Below are 20,859 nucleotides of genomic sequence, written 5' to 3'. Positions count from 1 at the left end.
GCAGCCATAAGTGCTGGTAGGGGACTGTAGGGATACAGAAAAAAGTCCACAGGTGCGGGGGTTGCCAGGGAGGCTGTGCAGGTGTGCAACTGGCGGGACCTGGGCCCGAGATCAGGAGGGTGGCCAGGTAACCAGTGCAGTTTCAGTACAGCCAGGAATTCAGTAGGTTGAGAGGGAAAGCAGAAGCAAAGGGGAAGGTTTTAAGGTGCTTCCGGAGATGGTTCTCCTCAAGTTTCAGGGAGGCTGTTGCAGAGGGTGGCCCCAGCCGAAGAGAGAGATCTACCACCAACTCGTTGCTTGGAGAAGCGACTGACCCTGAGGGAGGCGGAGTGAAGAGCTAGAGAAGGAAGATATTTAGGAAGAGAAAGTTGAAGGTATTGAGGCCCCAGGCAGAGATTTCTGTCCTGGAGAGATATGATCCCTGGGCTTGAGGCCAAGGACAAGTCTCGCAGTCCTGTTCTGGATGAGTTGCAGAAGCAGGCAGATTTAGAAAGATGCTGTTGCAATAGTCCAGCCTAGAGAGAACCAGAGCTCTGGAGACAGTGAGCTTCTGGGGAAGCAGAGGAAAGGAAGAATACCTCCTGAGGAGGTGCAGCTGGTAGTGTGACTTCTTAGAGGCGTTGGAGATGTGAGGAGAGTGTGGAGTCGAAGATGACCCCAATGTTTTTAGCCTTGCAGGTGGGAGCAGGAAGAGGGCCAAGAGAGGCCGGCCAGAGTGGCAGGAAAGGAGGGAGCGGGTGTGCTGATGAGAATCTCAGTCTAACTGGCATTAAGGCAGAGATCATTGGCGGCACACCACTCCTGGATAGCGGACAGTCAGTCAGAGATGAGTGAAGCCTGAAAATGAGCTGAGTGTCATCCACATAGCACTGGAAGTTGGGGCAGAGAGCAGCAATGCAGTGGGCAAGAAGTGCCAGGTATTGGTTGAACAGCCAGGGAGAGAGGTTTGACCCCTGGGGAACACCACAGGTAGAGATAGAGGAGAGGAAGAACCCAAGCTGGACTTGGAAGGGTCGATCAGAGAGGAAAGAAGCCAGCCATGCCAGGGCCTGACCGGTGATACCCAGGTCATCACGGAGACGGTTGAGCAGGATGGCATGACTGACTGTGTCAGAGGCAGAGGAGAGACCAAGCAAGATGCGGTCACAGGGGGTGTTGGAATCAAGGTTGGAAAGCAAGTCTTCACAGATGTTCAGGAGAGCAGTTTCCCTGCGTCTGGCAGCTCTGAAGCCAGATTGATGATCATGAAGACAACCAACCGATTCAGTGTGGAGATTGAGCTGGGAGATGGCCAGCTTTTCCAGGAGTTTGCCCAGGAAAGGAGTGATGGAGATTGGGCGATAGTTAGCCGGGCAGGATGGGTCGGAAGAGGGTTTCTTAAGAAGATTCCAGTGGTGAAGGAGTGGTTGCAGAAGTCAGCCAGAGCAGGAGCCAGGGAGTCAATACGGTCCTTGATAGTTTTGGAGGAACAGGGATGAACCTGTTTTGACGAGACTTTCATCAATCAGACTTGTCTATAAACCTTGTCTGGGGAGAACAGGGGACAGGCAGAGAAGGAGGGCCAGAGGAAGAACAGGGAGTCCAGGGAGGAGGGGGAGAGGAAGAGCGAGAGTACAGGATGTCCTGAGTTTTAGAGATGACCTCAGAAGCTGGAGCCGTGCAGAGGGCCTGGGAAGGGGAATGGCTTGCAAAGAAGTGGATTGGCTATTTTCTTTAATTGTTTTTGTTTGTTATATTTTTTAAGTGCAGACCTAGCTACAGTGCAGCAGAGCACTGTACACAGTTTGGGTAGGCAGCTTTTGGGCTGGCATCTTTTAATAGAAGTGCAATTTCTTGATAGTTACATTCTGTGTGTCAAAAACTCGTCCCTGGAGGATAGCTCAGCGGCAACGTATTCGTCTTGGAAACAAGATGACACAAAGCAAAACAGGTTCGATCCTCGGGTCCACAATTAGAACCTCTGGGTGTTTAAGCATGTTATAAATACGCAACTAGGACAAAAAAACAATTAAGCAACTAAAAAAAAAAAAATATTCCTGTTAACAGCGCCTCGATGCCCGCGGGCTGTGTGAGCGCTTTAAAAATGCAAGTAAATAAATACATTGGATTAGTCTGTTTGGGTGCTGTTGAAAAAGCCACGTTTTGAGAGATTTGCCAAATTCGAGATTTGTGGGAATTCTGAGTCGATACTGGGATTGAAGGTTTCCGGAGGGTGGTGGGTGCAAGACAAGATTGTTTAAATGTCCTCTTTGCGAACAAATGAGCTAGTGGTTGGTTTTGCTGTGCATAGAGCGTGTGCCACCAGATATTTGGTACGTAGCAGCTATATACGCTGGTGTGCTACTCGTGACTGCTTTATAGATGATGCATGCAGTTTTGAGCAGTATCCTGGCCCAGAGAGGAAGCCAATGTAGTTCAGCTAGGACAGGGGTGTTTCGAATTTCAGCACACGAGTAATACGACGTGTTGCAGCGTGGTGTACTGTGTTTAGGGGAGTGAAGTGAGGGTCTGGGAGCCCTGTCGGGAGGGCATTTCCCCCATCGATTTGCAAGACCACAAGGGCCTGCACTACAGTCCGGAAGGCCTGCGGCGGCAGCAAGAAGAAATATTTCATTTTTTCCAAAGGGTGCTGTTTTGGAGCCAGGCTTTTTGGGCCGCCTTGGCTATGTGTTTCTGGAAAGAGAGGCTGATATCGATGTCTATGGATTCTGCTGAAACCAAGAGCTGCAGATTAAATCCTTCCAGGGGTATATCATTGAGCCATTGTTGGACAAGTTGTTGTTCAGCAGGGGGACCGATGAGGACAAATTCAGTCTTGGCTGGGTTAAGTTGGCAGCCAACATTGAGGACTGGATAATGAGTAGGTAATTGACTGTGTGGACTTTTTATTCTTATGTACAACTATCTATCATCTGCGTATTGTTGGATGGCTATTTTGGGGCCTTTGAGGAGTGTAACCAGGCAAAGGTCAAGCTGGATCGGGCAAGGAGAGGATCTTGTAGCCTTCAGGGAGGAGTGTGTAAACCATCATTAGAAGGAATTCAGCCTTGGAACAACAAAGGATTTGTGAACCAATTCCCAACCAATATTCAGCTCGTTCATTTCCTAAAGCATGTTGCAGAAGGTACAGAAATAGTTACAGCAGCACAATCGCACATAGACATTAAACACAATATTAAGTGATCCTATTTGTGTCTAATCCATAATATGGAAATATATCCAGCCAACAGTTTGTAGGGTGAGGAAACGATATGTTGTAGTCTACTCACATGTGCTACTCTCCTAGCCCAACGGGTCTTGGATTAACGAATCCTACCTGCTATATTGGCAATTTGTGTGCTAGTCCACAACAGGGATCACATAACCCCTTGTACACCCAACTATCGCCATACGCCACCTGGCATTATACTCGCCTGCATTTCAGCATTAAAATATTTCTGAACAGATAGAGCCACCAAAGGATTTTTCCCCCGGCCTTTGGCACAGACTTTTCTGATTACAAACACGCATTGGGCACTACATTTATCAGCCTTGAAAAATGTTGAAACACGTGTTGGCTACTTTGTAAAAAGCATCAAAAAATGTTGAAAATGTTTTTAGTCCTTCCTCTCTTTCTGCGCGGGGCCCGGCACGCGGCCGTAACCCCACCCATCTCGGCTCCGCATCGCCCATCAGTCCTTTTCTCCGCTCATTCGGGGCTGGACGCACTTGCATCCGCGGAAGATTTTCTTCCCTTTTTTCCTCTCTGGCTCTCGCTAGCGATCATGTACTAGTCTGTCTGTCGTTCAAACTAGGCTTTGCAGATTGTTCATCGTGTCACTGACGCTTCGAGGGCGGACCCCCATCCTCTTTGTCTCGAGTTTTTGGGTCCGGACCACCGTTGGACTCCTGTTTTTACTGTGATTCCCTTTCGGTCCGGGCACTTCAACGTTGGTTGGAGCATTGGGAGGAGGTGTTTCGATGTGCCCCTCCCTTGCATTTTCAAGCTTTTATCGACGAAAAGAAGAAACGCCTGGTAAGTTCTTTACTTTTAGAGCACCCCGGACGGGAGATACCTTTCCGGGCTCTTCCCAAGCCGGGAGGAGCGTTAGTTGCTCTGTCACCGGGGATTGCCCTGAGGTGCCTTCTAGGCCTAAACATTGTACCAGAGTTTTCTCTGTAAGGGGCCTGTGGATACCAGAGTACACTCTGAGGCCCCTCCTGTGGGGGCGGCTTGCAGACCCAGTTCTACTGAGTCGTGGGGGTACCAGAGCTAGCTCTGAGGCCTCTTTATCGGCTTCCCTCAAAAATAAAACCGGGGTGCGCCCCGAGGCCTTGGTTGGGCTTGGTGTTACCAAACGGATGTTCGAGGCCCGCGCTTGTAAGGCTGTTACCGGACCTGGGTCCGAGGTCCCTCGTACAGAGGCTAAAGTTACCAACATTTCTGAGAGGCCTGGCAAGGCCTTATCGGTGAAGTTTTTTCTCACCGTTCCTGCTCTTGTGGCGATGCCAGAACTGTTGAGGGGGCAAAGCAGGAACGTTCTTCCTTTACCGGCAGCGCCGAGGTCCTTCCTGAGAAGACTAATTTGGCTATTTGTATGTCACAGAAACATTCCAGGCCTCATAGTACCAGCTCTGCCGAGGTTCCTTACGTAAAGGCTAAAGTTAAGACCCCTGATCCGTCGACGGGGACCCGTGCCGCAGTTCCCCCTCAGGTGATGGCAAAATGGCGGCCGTTCCCGCCACGACCACGGTGGCCATTTTGGGCGCTTCCCCCTACAACTACGCCATCGGCCTCAGGTGTAGGGCTTGGTTCTGTGGGTGAACATAAAATTCCTTGTGCGCATCCTTTTCGCCCAGTTTACGACTGGAACGCTCGGATGCCCCTTCCGCACAATGTTTTGTTGCCTGTGGGGTTGGCACTTTCGATTTTTGTGGACACTTTGGGGGATGGGCCTGTGTGGCAACCCTCCCCGTTGCGTCCCTGGAAATATCCTCCTCATGAGGCCTCCTCCGGTAGCTCCAAAACAGTCCCCGGAGGACGCTTTTTCTGGCAAATTTCAGACGTTCATGCGTACCGACCCCATGAGGGCATATTTCAAGGGGCTTTTTAGGGAGATATGCCCACCTGCGCCTCCGGCTCCACCCGTACCTCCGGTGGCGCCGCCCTTGCCTGCGGTGCCTCCCCCGACCCTTCCGCCATTGCCCCAATTGTCCCCTGTGGACAAGGCAGTGCCTGACACGGTTCAGCAGGATCCTGACCTGTCGGATGAGGCGCAGCGCGATCAGGACAACGAGGACCTGCCCCGCTCTATTAGAGCTTTTCATGACCGGGTACTGGACATGATGTACTTTTTGGATGTTCCGGTGCCCGAGGCACCCGCTCCGCAGGAGGGTGTGCTTTCTGGGGCGTTGACCCTGTCTCCTTTGGAGCATACCGGCCTGTTCTTGCAGAAGGACGTTTTGGTTGAGGTCCTGAGGGTCTGGGAAAAGCCACACTCTGGACTTTTCGTCAATCAGAAAATTGACACGTAATACAGGCTGCATTCTTTGGAAGAGGTGGCCCTGTCGTCTTGTCCGCCCCCCTCCTCCACAGTGGTGGCTGCGGCCACTTTACAGTCCAGGCCTGCAGCATCCTCTTCTACGACGGCTACTCGGGTTCTGGGGAAGGAGGACCAGCGCTTCGACTCCCTTGGGAGGAAGATTTTCGCTAGCTTGGCCTTGCAGCTCCGGCAGGCCAATGCAGAACTAGTGTTAGCAGGGGCGATTATGAGGATGTGGAAAGGTCTGTCGGAGTTAGAGGAGTTCATTCCGATCGAGAAGCTGGAAGACTTTAAGGTGGGATTGTCCGATGACAGGGTCTTGGCCCAGGATCTGCTGGAGGCTGCGGCTCACCACGTACACACTTCGGCTCGGGGCCTTATGCTTGGAGTTGATACCTCCCGACAGACGTGGTTGCATGCCACCAAATTTTCAAAGGAGGTGCAGGATAACGTGTTGGACCTTCCGTTTGACGGTAAGGAGCTGTTCCATTCTACAACGGATGTGGAGCTGACCAAGACTAAGGACAGCACCCAGACAGCTAAGTCCTTGTTAGTCCTTGTTAAAACTCCTTTTAAGACCCAGAGACCGTTATCGCAAAGCCGGTCCTTTTCTGGTTTTAGAGGTTTTCTAGACCGGAAATCTCCTAGAGTGGATACCGCTTTGGGTAATAACTGCCAGAGGCAGCAACGGACTCCTCAGCCTCCTCCTCAGGTTCAGGTGGTAACACCACTGAAAAGCCTACAAAATGAGGGTTCTCCGCGCTCGCACGAGACCCCGGTGGGAGGACGCATTGCGACTCATTGGGAGGCGTGGCAGACCATCACAGAAGACAGGTGGGCTTGTCGCTCGGGCGGGCTTCCGCTTACCCCCTACCCCGCCCTTCAACCCTCCTTTCCAGCAGTCGGGGTCGTCCTCCCTAAAAGCAGAGATTCAGAAACTTCTGGATCTCAGAGCTGTGGAACCCGTTCCCCTTGGGGAACGAGGGGAGGGCTTCTATTCCTGGCTGTTTACGGTGCCCAAACCCAACCATGCTGGCCTGCGCACCATCCTAGACCTTTCCCAGTTCAATCTTTTCCTACCCCAAGAGAAGTTCAAGATGATCACTCCCGGCCAGATACGGTCCTCCTTGCAGATGGGCGATTGGCTCAGCGTGGTGGACCTTCAGGATGCGTACATGCATATTCTGATTTGGAATCGGCACAGGAGATATCTCCGCTTCTCTGTGGGAGAGGAGCACTTCCAATTTCGAGTGCTTCCTTTTGGCCTGAGCTCGGCGCGACGTGTCTTCACGAAGATGTCTGTGATCGCGGCCTATCTTCGTCTGCAGGGCATCCATGTGTATCCTTATTTGTACGACTGGCTCTTGCGCAGCCCGTGCCCTTTGAAAGCCGCCTGCAATCTTCAGTCTCTCCTCCAGCTCCTGTTCCACCTTGGGCTGTCAGTGAACTGGCGGAAATCTTCCATGACGGTCTCTCAGGACTTGATTTTCCTGGGTTTTCGCTGGAACACAATCGACTGCAGAGTGTACCTGACCGGGGACAGAATGGCGGGTCTGTTGGCCACGTGTCAGATGTTTGCGCAGTCGGAGAGCATGTCGGCCTGGTGGTTCCAGAGGCTTCTGGGTCTCCTGGCCTCGTGTGTTGGCTCTTCCTGTTGCCCGTCTCAAAATGAGGTGGACTCAGATGGCTCTTGAGTTCTTGGCTTCAGGCTGTGGATCGGGACTCCAAGTTGATGGCTTTCATGAGAACAGACCTGGACTGGTGGTCGTCTTTCAGCAACCTGTCGGTAGGGGCAGGGTTTCGGGACCCAACCCCGATGGTAACAGTCACGACGGACTCCTCCTTTCTGTGGTGTGGTGGGACGTTGGACGATCTTCAGTTCTCGGATCTTTTGTCGCCTCAGGACAAACTCCTTCACATAAATCTGGAGCTTCTGGCGATTTTCCTAGCGCTCAAGGCGTTCAGACCGATCATTGCCAACAAAGCTGTCCGTGCGGATACGGACAATGTGGTGTCGATGTATTACATCAACAAGCAATGAGGAACCAAGTCTCCCCCCTTCGTGGACCTGCCCATCCAGATTTGGGAGTGGGCGGTTCTTCATGGTGTCTGGCTACTTGCAGTACACATCCCGGGCCAGCTGAATGTCATGGCAGATGCCCTCAACCGGCGGACGATGGTCAGCTACGAGTGGGAGTTGAAGGCAGAGGTCCTCTCATGGATTTTCCTGCGTTGGGGCACACCGTAAGTGGACCTCTTTGCTACGACGGCAAAAAAGAAGCTTCCTCTGTATGCCTCCAGAAGCGGGCTGGGAGCCTCCTCTCTGGGGGATGCTCTCGAGATTCCATGGCACAGCATAAGGGCTTATGTTTTCCCGCCTCTGCCTCTAGTTCACCGGAAGTTTTGCAAATTGAAGAACTCGGTGAACTGTTCTCTTCTACTCATAGCCCCGTGGTGACCGGCCAGGTTTTGGTTCTCAGAACTTCAACACCTGTCGGTGTATCCGCCGATCGGGGGTCACTGTAAACCTGATCTTCTTCACCCAGGGGAACAGCAGCTGTGGCACCCCTCCCCACAATCGCTCAGCTTGGCGGCATGGTGCCTGAGTTTAAGTCTTTATAGTATCTTGGCCTGTCTGCGAATAACATGCATATTTTCCAGGCAGCCAGAAAACCCTCGACTAGGTCCCAGTACAGAAGCAAATGGCTCAGGTTCTGTCATTGGTGTTTAAGCAAGCAGTTGGACCCAAGAGGGGGCTACAATTGACCCAGTGCTGTCCTTTGTATCCTAATTAGCAGTCGGGCGTTCACGTTCTGTCATGCAGAACTTATCTTTCGGCGGTTTCCGCTTACCTATCTACGGACCAATGCTCTTACTCTGTCTAACCCAGTGGTTAAGAGGAATTTTGCAGGCTTGACACGCCTTGATCCTCTGATTCGTAGTCCGCACCCGACGTGGGATCTAAATGTGGTCCTGACGGCGCTGTGCCATAAACCTTTCGAAGCAATGGCTACGGTGAACCTCAAGCACCTGTCGTGGAAGGTGTGGTTTTTTGGTCGCCGTTACTTCAGCAAGGCGTGTGAGTGAGCTCCAGGCTTTGTCGGTGGAGCATCCCTTCTTGGTCTTTCACAAGGATAAGGTGGTCCTACAGACAAATCCTACTTTCCTGCCGAAGGTGGTATCAAGTTCGATCTGAACCAGTCAATCTCCCAGCCGGTCTTTTTTCCGAACCCTGCTTCAGAGGCAGAAAGGGTTCTGCATTGGCTCGATGTTAGAAGGGCTCTATCTGGACAGAACATCTGAGCTTAGGAGTTCTTCTGAACTGTTTGTGACCTTTGGTATCCCACAAGGTAAGCAGGCCTCTAAGGCGACTATTTCTCGATGGATCGCTGCCTGCATTACGGAGTCTTACACCGTCCAAGGGCTGAAGTCTCCTGAAGGTATTCATGCACACCTGGTGCGGGGCAAGGCAGCCGAGGTTGCCTTTCAGAAATATGTCCCCTGGGAGACCATCGCAAAGGCGGCTACTTGGGCCTCCCCATCTGCTTTTTGTAAGCATTTATTGTCTAGACATGAGCTCAAGATCTGATGCTCAGTTTGGTCAGGCTGTGCTGAAGAACCTTTTTCAGTAAGGGGTTTTTCCATTCACCCATAGTTCCTGTAAGGAGTGCTTGGCAATCTCCCATAAGTATGGAGGAAAGGGGACGGGACGTAGCAGTATAACCAGGTTACTCACCGTAGTGACCACCTTACTCCTAGTCCATGGTCCCCTTTACTCCATACGCCCGCGCGCCGTCCCCTCTAATAAGGTTCCTCTGTTATTGCTAAGAGGTCTTGGACCTAGCGATAGAAAAGGACTGATGGGCGATGCGCGGACGGAGCCGAGATGGGCGGGGTTACCGCCGCGTGCCGGGCCCAGCGCAGAAAGAGGAAGGACTAAAAAAGTGTGCAACATTTTTGGATGCTTTTTACAAAGTGCTCCGGTCCCATCCCACAGGACGGGGGAATGTCCCATAAGTATGGAGGAAAGGGGACTATGGACTAGGAGTAAGGTGGTCACTACGGTGAGTAACCTGGTTATTATCAACCGTAAATTCATGTTATGAATATACATTGCATCGATTTCCTGTCCAACAAATTGTTGGCTGGATATATTTCCACATTATGGATTAGACATGACTAGGATCACTAACATTGTTTGTTTGTCTATGCATCGCAGCACACCTGCCTCGGCACATGCAGCAAGCTCATGGTTCATTACTGAACAGTGAGATCAGAGGTATAGTGCCCCACGCCTCACCTTCAATGTTGCAGAAGGCGATCTTAATATTACAGGAGGATAAGTGTCAATTTTTCCTGCACATTTGATCTCTTCTGTATATTTTTTAATTTCTAAATTACACAGTAAAGCAAACATATTCTGTGTCTTGAGGTTTGATGGTTGAGTTGTCCGATGTTAAGACTGCATTTACTGGAAATAGTTCTACTTAATGGTATGCCAGTGCTGTAATACGATAGCGCAGAGGGGCAAGTGCTCAATGCTAAAATATACATCTAATCTCATGGTCAAATGTTGGCTGGCCCGAATTACTCTTCGCTCGTTTCAGAAGTAACTAAACCATTGATTGAGGTAATAATCACACTGCTTAGGAGTTTGAAAGAACCCTGCATGATGCGCTACATACAACTGATAAATAACTATCTGGATTACCATAAAGTGAGTTTCCATTTCATTACAAATGTAACCATTTAATTTGTGTTTTGTAACCGTGCTTGCGCTGACTGGGGAGTCGGGTTTTGAATGTTTTAAGTGTAGATTTGAAAGAGGCTGCAACCACTATGATTGCTCGAATTACAGCCACTCACCCCCGAGCAAAGGCCTTGATGCCACTGCCCATTTTTATAGTACCATTTACAACATTGATTGCATGTTAAGGTTTAATGGACATTTAAACTAGACATTGCATACTCCTCCGTGCCCCAAGTTTTGAGGTGGCAGTAATGTGCACAAGGTTTTAATAATTGAGTGTAAATTAAAGTGCAAGCGTAAACACAGTTTGCCTTAAGAGTATAAATGGTATGTGAAAGGCAACAAGAACCTTACTAAACTTGAAAATGATTAGAACACAATAAAAACAGTTGTGTAGCAAATATGCCTGGCTTCAAACAAGAAATTACATTTGTGAAAAACCACCTTTCACACACTAATGTGTATAAACACACCACACAGATGCATCATACTCCGGTAAGATATCTAAGCAGGTTGAGTGCTCACTGTGATGCCCAAGATATGCAGGTTCCAGGTTTGAATCCTGGCAAGGCAAACTCAGCCGTTCATCCTTCTGAGGTCGATAAAGCAGTATCTACTTCGGTTGGATGGTCATTATTTGTAAATATGTTCTATGTACAGCGCTTTGGCAACCCTTATATAAATAACACATCATGGTCATACTTTGGTGCAATGCAAGCGTTCATTAATTAGCATAATTTGATTGTTAAAAGAATACTTCCCAGTTGTATTGTTTCCATCTTATTACTGCTATGATCCTAAAATGCTAGAAAAATACATATGCATGCAAACTTGAAATGCATCATTTTCATGAGCATCTATAGACTTGAAATAGAGCAGGAGTTGAACAGAAAGAAACCATTCCTCCTCTCACTGTGAGCTGTTTCTGACGGGCTGAATGCATGCAGCACAGAATGTCTGAACTGCTCCTACGTGGCCTGCAATTCCATCCATGCAGATAAGAATCAAAACAGGTATTCTGGTTTCCACTTGCCCTTTGCATTGCACTCTCCTCTTAACTGGTGTGTAAATGGTACGCCTAGGAAGATAAAATGTGTAATTTACAAGATTTTAATGCGTTAAACGGCTGCGTATGACGCTTGAAGGCCTGCTCTTATCAATTCCTCCCAGGTGTTCCTGGAGGGTATGGTCAACAGGAGTTGGGTGGACGCCTGGAGGTGCATGCATGGGGCTAAATGGGAATACACATTTTATTTTTCGGTCCATAATATAGTAGTATGTAGACAATCTACTAGTACAGATGAAGCACTGCCATGCACATTCTCAGATCCCTCACTGCTTAGGCTGGTCATTGGACTAGGACAGGATGCTTGCTGGAGGCTTCCGTGGCGCTGCAAGCCTTTGGCATTGCTGTATACAGCCTTTGAGGTAAATGTAGCGTAGAGTGTGCATGCTAACCAAGGACTTCAAATATAGGTTAATGAGTTTCACAATCCTGCATAAACTGCATTACACACAAGCTGTTTTAAATCAATTTTAAGGGGCTGTTGTACCTGCCTGCCCAATATGCGAATCCCAGATCCAAATCATCTAAATGTTTTGGGCATGCCTGTAACTTACACTATACTATTCCAATGTATACGCTGAACTAACCTTATTGGTAGGACTAATATCCGTGTAGACTGCCACTGGGCCATACAGTGTGACTACTGCAAAATTAAGAGGGTGAAACTTAAGTTTCTTCATAGTGCATTCCTCTTGACAATTAGGGTAAATGTATTAAAGTGGGAACAGTGTGCCACCCATCGCTAGAGCACTGGTTGGTGGCACTGATGTGGGTCAATGACTATGTATTTATTTTGCTGCAACAAATGGTATATCGGCCAAAAGACATATGGACATTCTATCGTGCATACCCCTTCCAGCGTAACAGTGTTGTACCTTAAGAGTGGTCTCTTAAATGATGTTTGGGGGACTATGTGAATCAAGTCCCTTGTATTTATGATATATTTTGGAATCTGTTCAGGTACCTACATTAGATTATCTACATTGATTTTCGAATGACTGACTGTGGCGCAACTTCATACAGACATGGCTATACTGTGTGTTTTGCCATGTGATTTTTAAATAAAGGTTTTAAACACAAATGGTAATCTTGCCTGGGCACCCTGCTCCACGCAAATAACGAAATTAAAGCAAGCACTTCGAAATTGGTTAAGTCTATGAAAGTTTTATTTAACTGAGCAATGAACAAATATGTTGAGGGTAATTTTACAAAAAATAAAATTCTGGCAAATTGTAAATTAAACAAAAGTGAAAAACATGTGCTCTCGGAAAGCTAATCCAATATCAGAGGGTATTTGGAAATATTTCATCAATACCAATGTTGGATCCCTTTTGAAAGCATGAGCCAGGATCTGTTCGCTACTTTGATCTGACCTTGATATTTCAAGATAGCACTGAAAGACATCAATGATTTCATTAAGAAGTTGAAGTCCTCGAGCTCCAATCACACACACGATGTTTAATATCTTGTTAACGCCAAATCCAGTATGTTGGGCCCACTGTCTATCCAGTCTTTTTTTACACAGTAACAATTATGGGCCAAGTGCCTCAGTCCTGCAAACGAAGCATGTTTCACTCGGCTCACAAAAAGGTGTGCCTTAATGACCCTAATGACTATAAACTACTGCTCTTTTGGATTTGGCATCCACAATTCTCAAATTCCTGTGAGCTCAGTCAGTGGAAGTTTTGTCTATTGGACAAACAGAATTTAGGGTTACAATGTCCACCAGCACAAACATTATGGCCATGTATATATTTGCTATAACATCAAAGCTTTTTTGGCAACGTCCTCTGATTGCTACATTCATAGATTTATTCATTTATTTTCTGCGGCTCTCCACTGTGCACTGGAATAAAAATCATTAACTGTGGAGTTGGCCTTTCCCTGTATTTTATCAATCCTCCCATGAATCCAAACAGAATGCGCGCACACACCATTTACTGCTATATCTCTACTGACCTGGACTCTGGTCCCAGTGGCCGTTCAACCTACAGCACGTTGAGACCATGCCAATGGTGAAAGGCGCTATACAATTGCCAATTAACATAGCATGATGAATCCACATTTCTAATTGACTGGTGACTGCAAAGATCCCCACATATCATGGGCTGAAGCAAAGCTGCATTTTAGTGCCATCACACTAAAATATATATTTAGCCGATCTTACAGCCCACTACAAGCTTTCCACCTAAACATGGGTGGTGGGTTCCTTTTTGTATAGGTGGCATATGCCAACGATTTGATGATCGTGGACATGACTGATTCGTCTTTGGGGAATAAATTATTTTCAATCATCTTGTGACTCAATATGGGAATCAAAATTCCCCAAAACAAAGCTCATGCGGTTCTCGTATAAATCAAAGCAAACAAGCAATCAGTTTAAAGAGGTCAAAACTGAGACCGTCTCAGAATTTGCCTACCTTGGCAGTTGTATTAGCAGAACATTTGAATTTGGGTAGAGAATAAAAAACGAACAGGCAAAATTGCTGACCGTGCAATTCTGATTTTTGACAAAAAACAGTGCTTTTCAAGGCACCATTATTGCAGTTTTTAAAACTTTCATTCTTATCCGCAGCTTTGTACGAGTAGAGATTTCGACATATAGTAACTTGAACTGGTTGACCGAATTGGAAGCTAACGTTTATGTATTTGGGCCATCTCAATCTATCCCAGTTTAATTTAAGGGATTAATGCTGAATTTGGCCGTACTACACTGAGTGGGTGGGTTGGGGTGGGAGTGCAGGGGCTGTGGGGGAGGTGGAGCTGCAACTAGCCTGTCTGGGTCGAGTGTTCTCCAATTTACCCTGCAAATTTAGTCAGTGGGATGGGGATTTTTTCAATCTCCTTTTGAGTGTGTTGCCCATATTTGTTAGACGTAGGTAAATTAAGATCAATCCTAAAGACACCAGGTAAGGATTTCACAGAAAGGATTTCAGACTATCTTTAAGGCAGAGCTATCCAAGGCAATGACAGAACAACATTGGTCTATTGCGAGAGAAACTTGGAATGCTGTTTAAAAAAATTATATATATACCCTGATTGATAATATCCTAGTCTCATGCTTTTCCTATTTCGATCCCTACCAAAGATATGAGGCAATACACTTTAATAAACTGGCCCCTCAAACATTTAGAGCAGTGTGAAGGTACCCTGACAGGATAGAAAATGTCCATTGCTCAGAAGCCAGGTTCTCTAAACGGTATACTATAAAATACTTGAACAACTCAGGAGTTATAGGTGGGGGATGGTTGTCTGTTGCAAAAATATACTGCCCCAATTATGGTCATCTGGCTTTCCTTGAGAATACAATGGCTTCTATAATCTGGGAAAGTAAGGAGCCTCTGATATTGGGGCGGGGGGAGGAGTTTTTACTTTTTACTCCCCACTCCATGGGGCCTATACTCCTATTCTTTATTTGTGTATAGAAGGAATTAATGGGGAGAGTAAATTGGTCGACCGTGAGATGGTTAGGATGCAATGTGCCCTGGAAGGACTCTACAGGAGCGACACGCTATGGAAGTGCAATGATTCTTTGTGGAATGATGCAAGGTTCTGTGGGGAGATGGAAGAGGCAATCACAGAATATTTTGAAATTAATGGGACTGGGGAGGTAGACTGCTGTACAGTGTGTGAAGCTGGGAAAGCAACGTGGATGGGCGTGCTCATCAGTGAGGGAGCGACAAAGAAAAGGGAGAGAACTCTTGGCGAATAGATTGTGGAGTGAAATTGGTGCCCTTGAATGGAAGGTACAAGCGAATGAGGAGGGTAAAAGTGTATTGCTCATGAAAGTCAGAAGAATGAGGGAGTAATTGAAATCACTAGACTGTGAAGGCGGTGAGAAAATTGCAGTTTATTTTGTCAGATATATTATGAAAGAGGATAAGGCAGATGGGCTTATGGCCGCATGTTTGCGAGGACAACTGGCAGAGAGATGGGTTGTGGAGGTAAGTGGACAGGTGGATACCACACCGGACTGGGTAGTGGAGCAGTTTGCTATGTTCTATGAAAGGCACACTGAAGAGGTTTATCTGGGTTCATATTTGAATGGGGTTACGCATCCAAGTTTGAGCTTCGATGAGATCACTGGGATGGAGACGCTGTTTACTCGGGAAGAGGTCCTCCTTGCAGTTCGAAGGATGCATGTGGGGAAGGCTTGGGTGATGATGGGAATACTGTTGGTTTCTAGAAGTCTTTTGCAGGACTCTTGGCCTCACAACTGGCAAAGTTATTTCATTGTGTTTAATCAGAGAGGGCCCCCTAGGACCTTTTGACGGGCCCAGATTCCAGCGATATCTGAGGACGGAAGGGATCCACAGTTGTGTGGGTCGTACAGGCCCATATGTCTTCTCCATGTTGATGCCAAGATTTTTTACAAGGGTGCTGGCCTCTTGTTTGGAGGGTCTCATGCCGAGGCTGGACCACATAGACCAGGTTGGATTTATTAAGGGGAGGCAGGGTGCTGATACGTTAAGGACGACCTTGCATTTGATTGCTGCATCATGTGGAAAAGGGGGTAACCCAACGCTACTGGCATTGGATGCTGTAAAGGCTTTTGACCTAGTGGGATGGGCCTTTATGTACACAGTACTAGTGAAGTTCCATTTTGGGAGTAATGTCCTTATTGGCATTCAAGCATTGTACTTGGATCCAATGGCAAGGGATGCGGTCAATTGCAGATTTTCAAGGCCCTTCAGGTTACAAGCGGGCACCAGGCAGGGATGCCCACTGTTGCCCTGTTTGCATTGTGTATGGAACCGCTGGCGGAACAGCTCGGTAAGACTGCATTAGTTGAAGGTATTCAGGTGGGAAACAATAGACTTTAAGTTGGGTATGTATGCGGACAGTGTTTTACTGCATTTAAGGAACCCTCACACTTCAGTTCCAGCCGCAATGGAGGTGATTTCAGTGTATGGGGAATCATCGGATTTTAAGATCAACAGAAGTAAATCTCTTTTGTTTCCATTTGAGGTGGAGGAGTACAATGATATCGGGGCACTCGAGCACTTATGGATGAAATTGTGGTTGGAAAATATTTGTTACTTGGGGGTGACTGTCACTAGGACTCTGAAGGGGGGGTTATGTGATGCCGATTTACCTCGATTATTGTCGAAACTGTTGACTGGGAGGGAGGGGGGTACAGCACCATTTCATGGATGGGCTCTCTTAATTCCTCGAAAGATGAATCTCCTCCCTCGGTTGTTGTAGCTCTTTCCAATGCTCCCGATCAGCCCTACAGATAAGGGGTGTATTGGCCATGTTGTCCCCCTAAAAATTGGCAAATACTCCCAAAAAAGAAAAACGGTTGAGTAAAATACTCCCAACAAAAAATAGGCAACAGACGGGTAGACACACTGCTCCATGAATGTTTGGATCAGTAGGGCCACAGGAAGAAACTACTATTGTTACTGCCAGATTTGAAGAGATACACATGTATCTTTTAATGTTTATGAATAACCAGTTGCAAAGAAATATTTATTACAGAAAATGTCAGTTTTATAGTTAAGATACTTTCACTTTTGCTCCCAACTTTTAAAAATGGGGAGGGAAATACTCAGTTCAAAATCTTAAAGATAAGAAGTGCCAGGAGTATTGTTGAAGGAGGCTAAAGAGCCCTGCCTCCGAGTGGCATATAATAACCCTGGTGTTGCCCTGCCCAACGAACTGGGGGGTGGGGGGAGGTGGGCTAGTGGCACTCACTGATCCTGATCCTAATAGGGCGTCACAGTTGCAGGTCCTGGTAGCTCCTTTAAGGGAGGACCAGGGTAAACAATGGCTGTATCTAGAGAACCATCATTTGCAACCGGCCGTGGGTCCCGAGAGTGAAGATTCCACATAGGATTAGGGAACACCCCGGAGTGATCTGGGGATGATGGGATAACAACTTGGCTGTCACCTATGAGTCATGTATGGGCACCTGGGACACGGGAGGGCATTCCAGATATGGATAGATTTCAGAGCTAGTTCGATGTAGGGCTGGCCCATGTGGTGCAGTTATTGGGGGGGGGGGGGCAGGTTTATCATTATACAGGAATTGCAAGAGACTTTGCAGATTGGACCACTCTCAGTATTCTTCTATTTACAGCTCATGGGGGGTGCTCACTACAGAGAAATGGTAAACACAGGTCCAGAGGGAGCTCACCTCGATGGAGAAGATTTGGGATACCTGTGTGGAGATAAAGGGTCTAATTTCATTGTTCTATTTGGCTTTGAGAGAAGCAAACCTGCAGGGTACGGAGGAGCTACGGGTCCAGTGGCAAAGACTCCTGGTAAGAGAAATTGACGAGCGACTATGGAATAAAATGTTTTTAAGAGCGTTCAAGACATCAGTCGCATGTCAATATAAGCTCCATGGGAGCAATATGATCCTGTCCGCCTCTCCAAAATGTGTACGGAAGAAACTCCCTATTGTTGGCACGAATGTAGTGAACGAGCCACGTATTGGCACATGTGGTGGACCTGTGATAAAGTGCAAATGTATTGGACTGAGGTGCTAGGATGGATTAAGGAGTTAGAAGGGATACCGTGACCTTTGGACCCTATGCTTGTTCTCTTTGGGTTGAAAGAGATAGATGGGGAATTGAAGGGCCTGTCGCACATGGTGCATTTTTTACTGTTGGTGGCCAGGGCATGTCGGGCCACCTTTTGGAAAAGGTTATTACCTGGTATGCAGGAGTGATCTTCTAAGGCCAAGGAGATTTACCTAATGGAGAAAATTACAGCGGGCTTCCACAGAGGGAGCGCTGGCATGGAAATGGAGTGGCTAGTTTTCTGTAGTATATTTATCAATATGGAAGGGAATTCAGGAGGCGAATGAGTTTTTTGGTTTTTTTGTATTTTATGTACACAGGGAAGTGTGGGCGCTTGCCTTGGAGACACTGCTTTGCTATATGGCGATACTGTTGTCTAGAATGTATGACTCGATGGATAGAGCATTGCATAAATGTTGAACATCGAGCCCTACACCCGATGGTGGTTTAAAGTAGGGTTACTGCAGGGAGAGGGTGGGTTGGTTCAATACAAGGAGAGCCATGGTGATTGATGTTGAACTGTTATGCTGTGGTATTGTACTCTCCTTGACATGAGGTAAAAACAAAGATTGAAATAAAATAACAATTCTTGTAATTCGAATGTCAATCTTTATTTGAGGAGGTTACATTGGGTCAAATTGCCCAAAATCTGGTTTGATATTAAGAATCAAGAATTTTGGAAAATGTTATTGATGGTGCAAAATCACTTTTCTTTTTCTTTTTTTTTTTCTGACAATTCTATAATTTGAGGATTTATTGGGAATTTGCAAACGATTATACAAACCACCTGGGTAGATACTTAATTTGAAACTTTACTTTGGAAAAATGTCCTTACATGTTTGTATTATACATTTTAATAAAGAAATCAACGTTTTTATATAATGTCTCATTTGCTTATTGGCCTCTGACACTTCTTGGGTTCCCATTCCCTGAATTCTTAAGTATCATTATTTGTAAGGTTCCTTGAACTACCAATTTTAGCAACAAAAAAAAACACAATCCCATTGTGAAGCAAATGTGTTTAAAAAAAAAATAATTGACTTTTTACAAAAAAGTCATTTACTAACATATCTTCTAAATGGTTTTCTTTCAAGATGATGTGCGAGGTGATGCCAACGATCAGTGAGGCGGAGGTCCCCTCTGGCGGAAATGGGAGCCAGGGGTTAGGGTCTCCACTGCAGTCAGACTCTGAATCCCATTTTGAGCAGTTGATGGTTTCCATGTTGGAAGAAAGAGATCGACTTTTGGACACTTTACGGGAGACGCAGGAGACGCTTGCATTAAGCCAAGGAAAACTTCAGGAAGTCGGCCACGAACGAGATTCACTGCAGAGGCAACTTAACACTGCTCTTCCACAGGTATGACTGTTTTTGCATTTTTTATTTTTGTTGATGTAATTGCATTGGTCTGTTATTGATTACATAAATAAGGTCCATTTCCATTGCAATTAAAGACAGGAGAAATATATAGTTCTAAGTGGTCTTTTAGTCTCTTATATGACCTGTTTCCATATGAGGTACACCTGTGAATTGTATATGTATGTACCAAATTTCGGCCTGCACCTGTAAGGGGAAAACAGACCTGCCCTCAAATGAATATAGTTTGTTAACGGTGCCTAGGATCTTGGTAAAGTAGTTTTCTTTTTTCCTTTTTAAAAATTTTCTTTTTTAACTTTAACAGTGCTTTGTAAATTTTCAACAAAAGTGCTAATTGCCGGTTTCCTTTTCCCTTGAGAATTAAATGAAAACTAGCCTTTCCTGTAGTATAGGCTACCACCTAACCATATTAAAGGCCACATGGCTTTCTAATCTCGTGTCCAGGTTGTAACTTGATGCCTCAAAGTGTTCCTTTTTACAGATGTTCATGAATAGAACACACATAGTTTTTATTTTAGATATATGGTCTGATGGTCTAATTTTTTTTTGTGTTCTATTGTGTCCATTTTTAATGATGTTAGTGTTAGCGGATTCATCAGTTGCTGGAATTTTTTATTTTGTAAAGCAGATTGGTTTACTCCAGATTTGAACTTAACGTATGTTAATTGGGGATGCAGTTATTTTTATTTTACTTGGAGCCTGGTGGGAAAAGCAGAAGGAATTGCAAATATGTGCTTTTATTTGATAATCTTTGGTGGCATTGTGTTTTAATGGCTAGACCTGAATTAAGTGAATCAAAAATCAACAGTTAAATATTTTAATGTAATTTCCAAATATGAACCTCAATAGTTCATTTGAATGTAATGCAAACAAATTAGCCACCTTAATATAAGGGATGGAACAACTTGTATGCAAAAATATTTTTGATATTCTGCAAAGGTGAAGTTGTATTTGGGGCATGCACCGATGCCAAGGTAACGTTCCTGTTTCCCAGGGTAACATTCACAAAGAAGAACCTCCTCTCCTTGTCCAAATGGGAAGTCTGTTTTCGTGCCCCCAATCTATCGTGCAGTGCTATCGGCACCCCTGCCTTATTTTCCTCTGCATGTGCCTGATTGAATTGTGAATACCTCATTATTGGTAGTTTCCCTTTATCTTTTTTGCATGTTTCTTGATACATAAGCATATCGTGCTTCTTGCTCCTCGCAAACTTTTTTCTTTTTTTCCCTCTCTTGACAGGAGTATTAAGCCACCTTATATTATACGTTAACACCATAAGGGTCTTAATTTCTTTGGCCCGCTCGCCCGTTCCCTTTGATCCATGTCCCACCTCTTCCTACTTCTGGCTCCACCCCCACACCCCCCAGCACCCTCCCTTCCCCCACACCCCTAGCACCCGAGCTCCCAACAACATTCCCCATCCAAACATCCCTGCCCCCTCCTTTCCCCTGAGGCGGGCCCAGGTTCCTATGATCGCTCGGACGTGTTGCCTGGCCCTCATATAATTCCAGAGTTACTTTACGGGGAATACTAAACCCCACTTTAGGATTCCAAACCCCCCACACCTAACCCCTTTTCCCCTTGGCCACAGCTCATACGAAAAGTGAGTTTTTCTTAC

General features: G+C 46.4%; 1 protein-coding gene across 15 annotated transcripts in view; it reads left to right on the top strand.

The window, feature by feature from the left end:
• The window catches only part of PPFIA1 (PTPRF interacting protein alpha 1), a 1,842,515-nt gene that overhangs the window by 99,522 nt on the left and 1,722,134 nt on the right, over positions 1-20,859 (top strand). For all 15 annotated transcript variants that reach the window (XM_069623437.1, XM_069623430.1, XM_069623431.1 and 12 more), the window contains one exon: positions 18,960-19,223. In XM_069623437.1, coding sequence (XP_069479538.1) covers positions 18,960-19,223 — 264 coding nt within the window. The remainder of the gene's footprint in view (positions 1-18,959; positions 19,224-20,859) is intronic.

Source organism: Ambystoma mexicanum, chromosome 11 (genome assembly GCF_040938575.1).
Source record: "Ambystoma mexicanum isolate Mex_15411 chromosome 11, UKY_AmexF1_1, whole genome shotgun sequence".
Lineage (NCBI taxonomy): Eukaryota > Metazoa > Chordata > Amphibia > Caudata > Ambystomatidae > Ambystoma > Ambystoma mexicanum.
This window is presented reverse-complemented; position numbering and strand designations above follow the sequence as displayed.